The sequence below is a fragment of the Brienomyrus brachyistius genome, chromosome 21 (genome assembly GCF_023856365.1).
Source record: "Brienomyrus brachyistius isolate T26 chromosome 21, BBRACH_0.4, whole genome shotgun sequence".
Lineage (NCBI taxonomy): Eukaryota > Metazoa > Chordata > Actinopteri > Osteoglossiformes > Mormyridae > Brienomyrus > Brienomyrus brachyistius.
This window is the reverse complement of record NC_064553.1, coordinates 9,417,937-9,429,151: the sequence shown is the minus strand read 5'-3', so window position 1 is coordinate 9,429,151 and position 11,215 is coordinate 9,417,937. Positions and strand designations below refer to the sequence as shown.

General features: G+C 44.9%; 2 protein-coding genes across 2 annotated transcripts; one reads left to right on the top strand and one right to left on the bottom strand.

The window, feature by feature from the left end:
* The first annotated feature begins 349 nt into the window (after window positions 1-349).
* On the top strand, window positions 350-7,135 carry LOC125716825 (uncharacterized). Its single transcript, XM_048989588.1, has 10 exons — window positions 350-461; window positions 1,064-2,309; window positions 2,394-2,499; window positions 3,465-3,612; window positions 3,765-3,812; window positions 4,372-4,449; window positions 4,677-4,814; window positions 4,918-5,001; window positions 5,317-5,367; window positions 5,650-7,135. The coding sequence occupies exons 1-10, from the start codon at window positions 459-461 to the stop codon at window positions 5,758-5,760; spliced, it is 2,013 nt and encodes a 670-aa protein (XP_048845545.1). The 5' UTR covers window positions 350-458; the 3' UTR covers window positions 5,761-7,135.
* A 940-nt stretch (window positions 7,136-8,075) lies between these two features.
* On the bottom strand, window positions 8,076-9,482 carry ncbp2 (nuclear cap binding protein subunit 2). The gene is made up of 4 exons (XM_048989589.1): window positions 9,288-9,482; window positions 8,975-9,156; window positions 8,603-8,741; window positions 8,076-8,431 (listed from the first exon to the last, which is right to left on the bottom strand). Exons 1-4 carry the CDS (start codon window positions 9,363-9,365, stop codon window positions 8,333-8,335), a joined length of 498 nt encoding a protein of 165 aa, XP_048845546.1. The 5' UTR covers window positions 9,366-9,482; the 3' UTR covers window positions 8,076-8,332.
* Between the last annotated feature and the right edge of the window lie 1,733 nt (window positions 9,483-11,215).

Genomic DNA, 11,215 nt, shown 5'->3' with positions numbered 1-11,215 from the left:
TAAATCCTGATGTTAATATCTTTCCAACTATTAAGGACAACTAAAATATAAAAGCACTAAGAAATAAAATTAACTAAGAAAAGAATGAATTATAACGCTACATCGTAATGACATTACAAACAGTAATAATCTCAAGATATATTATATCGCCTAAGGTAAGTTTTGTGTTTATTAAGGTGTTTCGTTTCGTCAGTTTTTCGGTACTATTTTGTCATGTTCTTTTTCTATAAGTTTCTGTAAGTGACATAAAAGCGCTCTTTCACCAGTAGGCGGAGACACTTACCCGAGAACCGCGTCGCGATTGGCCGCTTTATCCATCTATTCATGCTACGTCATTCGAGAGCGACGGGGCTTATGATGAGAGAAGTGGGTGCATACATGTCGTCAGCTGGAACGTGTCTCGGCGAAAGCCTATTAAGTATAGTGATGGAACTTTTCCTTTCAATTATGACAGTCTCATGGTAACGTATATTTATTCATTTTCTGCACTATTGTAGGGCGTACCAGTGTTTAGCATTCGGCAATTCCGTGCATTTTTCATGTTTTCCGGTTAGCTAGCTGCACCTTTAGGAAAATGAGAAACGGGTAGAAAGTAATCGCTTATTTGGAAATGTTGATCTTCCAGCTCTCAGGGTTGCTGTGATACCGAGAGGTATTGAAAAGGCAAAATTGGCGTATTGCACTCTTTACCTTGCTCCTTTTCTTTAATTGCTTTTAGAAATGAGACATGCATCTACTATAATATAGTACGGGGGTCGTGTGTCTTACATTTTCATTTGCAGAATCTCTTAATTTTGCATTCACCACACATTCGTGACTATATTTCCATAAAATATAAATTTAAAATACCTACTCATTGTAGATAGATTTATTCTCCGCACTTAAGAATCCTGATATACTACCATGATCTACGAAGATTAGGCAAAACGAATGAAAGTCAACTTGGACACGACAACTTTATTTATATTAGGTGTGTTCAAAAAGGGAACCGGGAAATGTAACCCCCACAATATAGTTTATATTTGCCGAATATTTGCGTGAGTATTTTCTCCATTTCTTGCAGCACTTTTTCTGGATCATAATGTTGAATAGACTCCGGAACCAGAAACTTCTCCGATCTGTGAATGTGAGGCCCAGGATTCTGGGCGCGCTTCACCGCTCCAGGCTGAGGGGCCACCTCCTAGTATCTCTGCAGAAGCGCTGGTGGCTCCTGAAGACATTCATGCCACCCGAGAGAAGGAGGCAGCGCAGCCGGACTCCCACAGTGAAGAGGAAAAGGCCCGGACCCTTACGGGAGAAATCGGATGTCAGGTTGGACAGTGAGGACACTGGGTCTGATTCTCAAAGGTTTTCTCGGGTTGTGGCAGCCAGTGTAAGTGCAGAAAGTGGAGAAGATGAGTCACGAATCAGCTTTGCTCCAGGAGCCAATCTGCCCAGACCTACTGACCCTCGACTGGACACTGATGACTGCTCCGATGGGTCTGTTCAGCCCACTCCGTCCCAGGCCAGCCTCACTATGGTAAAAGCTGCTAGACTGCCGGCAGATGGCTCTCCCATATTGGCAGGGGGAGTTCAGAGGCCACCAGGTCACCCTGTCAGGCAGTCCCTAAAGAAGCGACCGAAACTGCCAGTCAGCCAGCAGCAGAAGGCGCCTTACTTGCTAGTGCGATACAGGACCATGTCCAGGTTTAATCTCTACAAGCTGGCTCGCTCCAGGAGACGCCTGCTGTACTGCAGGCATCCTCACAGGGTTCCTATACATAGGGGCAGGAGCCGAAGGGGATCAGTGATTAGCCGCCAGTCCCCCCCAGGGACGGAAACTGCCGCATCCTTAGGGGCGGTGAATGGCTGGCAGTGGCGAAATGGCAAGGGGCCGGCAGGATGCAGCTGGCCAGAGGAGGGATTGGTGCAGGTTAGCCGGGTCGGCCCCGTCGGGATGTCTGCGGGGGAAGCATCCAGATTCTCCAGCCTTGGCAAAGGCCGCCGGGACCGGGGAGACGCTCCGGGCCTCCCTGGAGCAAGCAGAGCAGGAGATGGAGATACTGGAATGGAAAGGTGTGACAAAGGGGCAGAGCTAATGGCCCTCAGTAAAGGTTGTGCTCGCGCCAATGAGACCGAGGGCCCTGAGGGCGACGCCCACACAGGGGCGGAGCCTCCATCCTGCTCTGGCTGCTGTACAAACCCACTGAGAGACCACCGGTACTGCAAGAGCTCCGGTGATGTGGAGCCTGAGATGGGAAACGTGGGAGCGAACGACCAGCTGCTGAGCCCTCAGCCTGGCAGGGAAGAAATAACTGAGCTCATCCATGGTATGGACCAGCAGACACTGATATGTTTATGTGGTGTGTGTTTGTGCAAAATAATATGTGATATTTGCTCCCCTCCTCCCCCAGAATTCCTGGAATCCTTCTATGAGAAATATGGAAGTTTCATTCCATTAAGTAAAAGCGATGTTCTCCAGCACCTCAACAAGAAGCTGAATGCTGATCTCACTGACAAGTAAGTTAGGTCCTGTCCTAACACTTATCAGTGGAGTAGACTGTGGGTTAATGTTTTCATCCTGCATGCTTGGCATATTTCGTTGAGATCCAGTACACTTAAAATAATAGGAAAATTTAATTATTGCAGTTACCTTATGTGGGCAGTGGTGGCTTAATGGTTAGGGACACACACTTGTAATCGAAAGATTGCAGGTTCGAATTCCTGACTAGCATGGCACCACTGAGGTACCCTGAGCAAGGTATCGCCCCCACGCACTGCTCCCCGGGTGCTGAATTAGCTGCCCCCTGCTATGTCACGATGTCACATATGGGTTAAATGCAGAGGACACATTTCGTTGTTGTGCTGTGGTGTGTCAACAATGACAATTGATCATTAAATTCTGATTTTGTTTTTCAGACCGAGTAGGAGTACTTACATTTGTGTACTTGCTGATACCGAATACCGATACAAGTACTTAAGTCAATATTAATACCATCAAAAATACAAACAATGACCTAAACAGGTATAACCAGATCAATACTCATCCTGGCATTATCAGACCAATATGGTTGACAAATCTCTCGCTAGATGCCAAAATCTGATGGGGCAGCAAAAAGAAAAAGAAAATGCCCCAGCTTTGAGTTTTAACGTAATATTGCAAGTAAGTGGTATCGGTTCTTAGTATCTGAGAATCATTATGAGTCTGAGTATGAGTATGAGAGAGCAGTATCAGTGCATCCCTAAGAACAATAACTGTTGAGTCAAACGCTGCCCAAACGTGACTGTTAGCATCACTGTTTTTTTTGGTATCCACCTACTTGTCATATAATTATGCATAATTGCAGTCGATTGGTTGCGGAGTTGTAATGTAGCCTATGGCTAACACAATCTCAGCTAGTCGTTCATGGTGGGATCAGCTGAGATTCGCCCTGCGATTCTTCCATGAGCCGCCTGTTCCTGTCACTGTCATTCTCTCCTCTCAGGAAGCCTTTCATCTACAGCGAGGTGTTTCGGTACCAGGCCGGCTTAGCCGCCGCCCCCATGCACTTCTTCAAAGTGGCCCACAACAGGCACACGCTGACCCTGGAGGACCTGTCTACGCTGGACAACCAGAACTGGGTCAACGACCAGGTGCGAGCTCTGTGTTCCTATTGGCTGCTTCTCCCGGTGATAGCCCCGCCTCCCCTGTCACCCATAAAAGCAGCCATTGGCCAAATTTTTGGTGGGTGTGGTTTTGTTCACATGCCCGGTAACTAACCCTGTTTTTTGCTTCGTCCCATTAGGTAATCAATATGTATGGAGAATTGATTATGGAGGCTGTCCCACACAAGGTAGGCTGGTATCGCAGTAGTTTGGTGATGCACTGGCCTGCTGTGTATTTTTTGTGATGTTTTTATGAATTCACTGTATTGTAAAGCCTTATGCTTGACAAATTGCACAAGTGGTATGACGGGGTAATGATTCGTTATTCCAATAATGAGTCATTAAATGTAGCTTGTGTTCCCCCTAAGACTGATCTGAGCTTCGGTGCACATGCACAATAGACAGATGTCCCAGTGTCCACAGAGGATGGCCGTTATCTTTATGGGAAGCAGAGCTAATTATGCCAGCATGGTGATAGTCATGCAAAGCAATTCAAACGCACTTTCTCACTAGACCATATTTATGTGCTGTTTCCATGACAACGTAAGCAGTAGTTATTTTATGACTGATGATTTAGACATCGAATGTATGGTTTGTTTGTTTTTTTTTTGCTGAGTAAAATTGGTCACAAATGTTTTGTAGGAAGAATGGTCAGCGATGGCCATGAACAGAATGGCAGTGTTTTGCTCGACAGGGATGACTGGCCTTACCGTGGTAAATAAGCAGAGCTCGCATTCTTGTTCACAGGTTCATTTTTTCAACAGCTTCTTTCACAAACAGCTCATAACCAAAGGATACGAAGGAGTGAAACGCTGGACTAAAAAGGTAAAGGAAGTGAGACTCTGTAACTCTCACTGGGAAGAATTGCTGTCAATCACTGTCCAATTTACCCAATGGGGAGTCTGACACAGCAGTCCCTCCCACTGGGTTTCACAGCCGCTGTAGCATCATTATAAAGCCTTGTGCTTTCCAAATCGCACAGCTGGTATGAGAGCGGTAAGTAGCTGATCACTCTGCATGAATGAAGCGTCTGATTGGCTGCACACCTGCAGGTGGATCTCTTTTCAAAGTGCCTCCTCCTGGTCCCCATCCACCTGGAGATCCACTGGAGTCTGATCGCCGTAGAAGTGGCTGAACAGAACATCCGTTTCTATGACTCCCAAGGCATCACCTTCAAACACGTGATTGAGGTAACGTGCAGATGCTCTAATGTCCTGGCGGTCAGGGTTTATGGTCTGTTTTTCCCCATCTGCTGATCTGGCCAAACATGCCGTTTCTCTGACTCTTTTGTAGAACATCCTGAGATACATAATGACTGAAGCGAGAGAGAAGCAGTGTACGGCCTTTCAGAGGGGCTGGAAGACGGTGGTGAACAAGGTGAGAAACTCAAGATGCAGTATTCCAGGTGCAGTATTCCAGGTGCAGTATTCCAGGTGCAGTATTCCAGGTGCAGTATTCCAGGTGCAGTATTCCCTCCCAACACAAGGGGGCAGGAGCGACCTCAGCAGGTTCTACACTTTTTGCATTTAAGGACATACAAGCTTCTCCAAGAACAGCTTTATGTGGAGCTAGACTTGTACACGTTAGCTGCAGCTAGAAGGCCCTGTGTAAGTGTAGGTTAATGTCTTCATGTACCATGTTAAAAGTGCTTAAATCATCCAGGCTTCTCTCTCTCATTAATCTTTCTCACAGCGGATTCCACAACAGAAGAATGACAATGACTGTGGCGTTTTCGTTTTAGAGGTCAGGATTCTCTCTGCACTGTTCATTTGTTCACATTTCCTCATCCCATACCCACTTGCTCTGGAGCAGTGGTGGCCTAATGGTTAGGGATCGAATGGTTGCTGGTTCGAATCCCTGACTGGCAAGGTACCACCCCCACTGCTACATGGTGTCCACTGCCAAGTCACAAACGGTTTAAATGCAGAGGACACTGTGTGTTAATTGGTGTTTTTAATTGTTAATTAACACTGTGTGTTAACTTACTGCTTTCATGTTATGTCACTGTACTCTGTTTCCCCCCAGTACTGCAAGCGTCTGGCCCTGGAAAGGCCACTGCAGTTCTCACAGGCAGACATGCCCAGAATCCGCAAGCGGATCTACAAGGAGCTCTGTGAATGCAAACTTATGGACTGAATTTAGTGATGCCTACAGCCATCCATCTTCTGTTGAAGGGTTGTGGGGGGTCCAGAGCCTGTGGGAAGAAAGCAGAGAACAACCCAGGATGGGGTGCCAACCCATCACAGACATTAATTAATTAATTAGGTAACTCCAGTTAACCTCAGCATGTTTTTTTTTTTTTTGGGGGGGGGGGGGGGGACCGGCATACCCAGAGGAAACCCCACAATGACACGGGGAGAACATGCAAACTCCACACAGAGAACCTTGGCAGGGATTCGAACCCTGGTTCTAGAGGTGCGAGGCGAAATTGCTAACCGCTGCATCACCGTGCCGCCCCTGCAAGTTACACCCTCCTCTCCTCCCCCCCCCAAATCTGCTGACAGGAAAGTTAGAACCTGCTGCTGGCTGCTCGTTACAGTGATCACTGTATCAGATTGGTGTCATTAGGAGCCTCCGTGCTGGTTTCCCAAGAGAAACCGTGAAGTAGCATCGGCGCTGTCGCCACCCTACACTGCCACGATTCAAACAACCACAGCCGATTCTCACCCAGTGATGCGTCTCCATGTGACGTTAGGCAGGAGTTACCAGTGCGTAAGCAGGAGATCGCTAACAGTATGGTCATTACTTACTTTATTAAAAACTTGAAAGTTCTACTTTTTAAATGTGTGCAAAATGAACTGTGTTAGAGATGGAAGGCATAGATTTTTATTAATTTACACTGAAAAAGATCCTGTGAACGGGTAATATATACCGCCCCAGAAGATAGTTCAGAAATGGACCACTGTGCTGACGTATAAGCTTTTCCTAGCTATTTTTAAGTACATCTGTATTTAAATTTATATTTTACTTGAGCTCGTCTTAAACCGTTTCAGGTCAGATGCTTGCCTGCCTTGTGAAGCAGCACACAAAGTGCATCGTTTCACACTCAGATGTGACTTTTGCAGTTTTCCCTTCCAGTCTGCCTAAGTGCCCCTGTGGCTTAACAGACTTCCTGGTGTCTAAAGTGAGTCTCTCCACAAGCTTATACCAAACACCAAGATCCCAGCATGCCTGGGCTGTGAGGCGACACCTGGGAAGGACCGATCCTTAGAAATGAGAGCTGGTAAAAGATGCCAGAAATCTTTAATCAATGCAACGTGTTGCATTGAAGCCCAGAGTTGGTGGAGGTGTAATGTACTGTCTGTTAGGCTTCAGTAACCTATTTCCCAGTTAAGCAGGCAGCGACCAAGTAACCCCACCCACCCTGTATAAAAAAAGGCAAACATCCATTTAAGGTAACTGACCATTTCATTCCATCTGTTAGCTAATGAAGCAGTTTACAGTGTGTGATCAGTTTGTACAAACATTTCAAATGTTAGCTGTATTACAATAAAGTGTCCCCCAAGTCAGACTCCCTTGGCGATTCTTGACTAGCAGTAAGCAATAGTGCTGAACAATAGTGGGGGGGGGGGGGGGGGGCTGAAAATCAGGTGGGCCAGTCCCACTGTGGGCAGTGGTGTCTTATGGTTAAGGGATGCGCTGTAATTGAAATGTTGCTGGTTCCCCAACCAGCAAAGTACCACTGAGGTACCTTAAGCAAGGTACCGCCCCCAAGCACTGCTCCCCAGGGCACTGAATTAGCTGCCCCCTACTATGTCAGATATGGGTTAAATGCAGAGGACACATTTCGCTGCTGTGCACTGTGGTGTGTCAACAATGACCACTAATCACCAAATTCTAAATAATTCACTTGGTCACAAAAATACTACAGATTCTACATCTATATATTTTAAAATCAGTTTTTAAATGACTTGTGGCATTACCCAAGATAAAAATGATTCGCCTCCCAACAGCGTATTTACCGTCGTTCTCATCACGCACCAGTATGACGACAGTTTTCTCCTACTGCATTTCACTGAACGCCAAATGGACGATGGGGCCACGATGACCCTTATCTAGCCATAAGTGGGATATTTGGCTCAGTCTCCATACATTTAATACAAATGACGTGACTACAAAACAAGGGAATCCTGACTCCCTGTTCAGACTAAAAATCGGCAGAATACTCACGTCTGCGGGGCCTTGAGCGAGGCCCTTAACCCCCTGATCCATAGACACCACTGCAGGTGGCTGCCCTTCACTGCCAGCTTGCTCTCACCTACATGTATGTCATGGAGAGCAAGACGGGGTCGGCAAAAAGAACATCCCCACGGGGATCGACAAAGCATCGGCATCATTTAAGCAGACCCCAGCGGCAGGTTTAATGCTGGGTCAGACTCCTGAACTTTGACCCATGAATCACAATCAGGGACACCCCAGATCCACATGAATGTTTAAAATAAGAGAACATCTTGGGAAAATATTAAAAATGTTTATTTGGTGTGGGGGTGCACAATGTTGCAGGGACAAAACAATCAATGGAAATACTAAATTTGTAAATAATGTTTGGAGAAAAGCTGCCTTCAAAATCAATGGGCCTACTGTCCAACATCGCAATAATGATAAAAAAAACGGGCAACTGGACCACAGTGGGGTACCAGATATACAGATAGAAATGCAAGGGATGCCAAAACAATACGGAAATAAGTCTAACTGAAAGTAAATCAGATTAAAATTTGTGTCGTCCTTCTGGTACTCTTTGCTGCTGAGTAAGTTTCCCATATCCACCCCGAGCAGGGTCATAATCTTGCCTGTATTCGTCTCTGACCTGAAGGAGAAAGGCAGTTGTTCGTTTTCGGCACACTTGATTGACTTTTTGACACTTTTGACTGATTGGGTTAATTTACTTAATGCGATTCATCTTCAGAGTCTAACAGCTATTGCTGTTAGTTTGTGATCACTAGTTTGTTGACATATCCTGCACACGAGGTGAACTTACCTGCCCTCCTGACTTGCCCCGCCCATACTGCCTCCCTTCTTTGAAACCTGCGTCCCAGTCTGTCCGGATGATCCTGTCATCCAGTCTGGTGCCATTAAGGAACCTCATGGCATTCTCCGCGTCCAGCCTGGTGTAGTATCTTTCCGCGGGGTTAAGGCACGTCAGGCACATTGAAACGGCGATCATTCAAGAACCGCGTTAATACGATAGTAAATCAGTGTAAAACCTTAAGGTTCTAAGGACAATGTTCTGGGAATCGAGTCTTTTTCAACCAAACTGCATACGATTCACAACCAACGGCGAAACACACATTTAAAGACAGTAGTACGATCCTTCGCTTTGGAAGCGCACGACCAATCACATTCAGGATACTCAACGAAACAGAATCCACACGCCGTTTTCTTCACTTTATCCAGACCAATAATGATCCTTTTCACATCACCACTTTTGGAGAACAACTCGTACACCTGTTCTTCGGTTGTGTAAAAGGACAAATTTCCCACGTACAACGTGCTGCTTTGCTTCAACAATTTCTCCTGCTCGTAGCGATTCCCCTGGCAAGTAAAAGAAGCAGATATAATTGCCGTTGTCGCTTAATCTACTTTATGAAGCACCTAAGAATATACACTGATATATGCACGTTACCCTGTTCAATATTCCGAAGACATTAAGAAAACATACTCACCTTAAAATGTTGATCTCTATACTGACTTACATCGATGTAGGAATCGCTGTGTAAAGCGTTTAACAGCGCAGAAGACATATCGTTCACCAAGCACTAATGTTCCAAATAAACGTATCCAAAATAAAACCCAAATACTTCCCTCGAGGTTTACCAAGCATGCGCTGTATAAACATTTATTACTGATTACCGGATATAGTTATAACTATTTCCGGGGGTTGCAGTCCGGTCAGTAAATGAGACGGGTGGGAAACAAACGACGCAGCGAATGATATTTTGGGGTCACGTTAAATTGGTGGTTAATATATAATTGTGCTTACACTGATAAAACTAACGAATGTGTAATTTATATGAGTGTATCGCAAAATACAATGTGACTCGGGTGTCCTGAAAGCATCATATGGGTAAATATTTGGTATACCTTTAAAATCACTGACGGTGGTTATATCCTGTGGCAGCAACACAATCTTCGACTGAGGACGTTGGATTAAAGGTAATTAACTAGAGTTATGATATGTTGAACATTTTAGATATTACTTCTTGTTCCGGCTACTGATACTTTTGTGTTTTCAACAGATCGATGAAACATGGTATTAAAGCGCCTTCTGTTTACTTTGCTGAATAACGCTCAAGTGATCGAGAAACTGTCGGAGTCACGTCCGATCAGACGAGCGGCGCAGATTACAGTCTTTGCCGTCACAAAAGCACGTATAGCTGGTAAGGATGCGACTGCAAAACTCCTGCGATCGGACACGCTGCGCCAAATCCGCCAGGAGACAAGTGGCAATATACCGAAAGACCTGGGCGAGATGGGACGAAGGGTCGAAAGACTGCGAAGGACTTTCGTAAACGAGGTTAAAGAAGAAATGAGGGACGCCTCCAGACAGATAAAAAACAAGGAGAAATGAATCCAAACGGACTCTAAAATTCAATATTAATAAAAGATACTAGTTGTCAAGGTGTGTACTTTCATGAATGTGTACCCATCTGGTTTCGTGAACAGCAATAAAATACATAAAAATAAATTTGCTAGTATGGGCTGGATCTTTCCGTGCCGGTTGCGAGCGGAAGTGAGTCAGTGACGGTCCCGAGAAAATGCATAAAAGATGTTAATGTGTATGGGCCAATGTTAGTGAAATGACACATTAGTCTGATCTACAAAATTGGCATATAACCTCTTTCTAGTTGTACAAAACCGATAGACGAGTATCTAACTGTTCGTGAACAGTTATCATGGACTCTATACAATGATTACGGCGACGACATGGGAGATGTTAGGCTAAAAACCTGCTGCTGCTATACGGACATTTCATTATGCTAGCGGAATTTAAATAAGCCCCCAATCTTTTGAATTGTAGGGCAAATCTTGGGCCAGTTTAAATCCGTTTCCTTTCTAATCCGTACTTCCATCCGTACAGTTTTCATTATTTGAATAATTAGCCCATTTACACTGCCCCTTACGAATATCGAATTTGAACAGTACAAATACACGCACTGAATGGAGTCTTAGCCTAAATGTGGATTTTATATATATACATATATACAGGGCATGCTATCTCTGTAAGCACAGTGCCACCTCGTGGTGAAAAGTAAATGTTGCATATCGAAAAAGTGGAGGAGGAACGGAGAAAGGGTTTAAAGACGTATGCTTTTGTTTGGTTATGAGGATGAATTATTACTTTTAATGTAATACACTTACATAAATCTCGTTCCCTTGTGTGTGTATAATTTCAGGAACAATAGAGTCGATGCTATTACAACATTGTTACGTACTGGTTTGGAAAGAAGATTCAATAAAATAAAACCGCAATGTCTATAAAGAAATTTCAGATGGTAACAGTGGAAAGTTGATTTTGAAATCCTAAATATGTGCCTGTTTTGGAAATGCAGCGACACTGTCTGCCTTACGGGCAAGATTTGGTGTATAATAT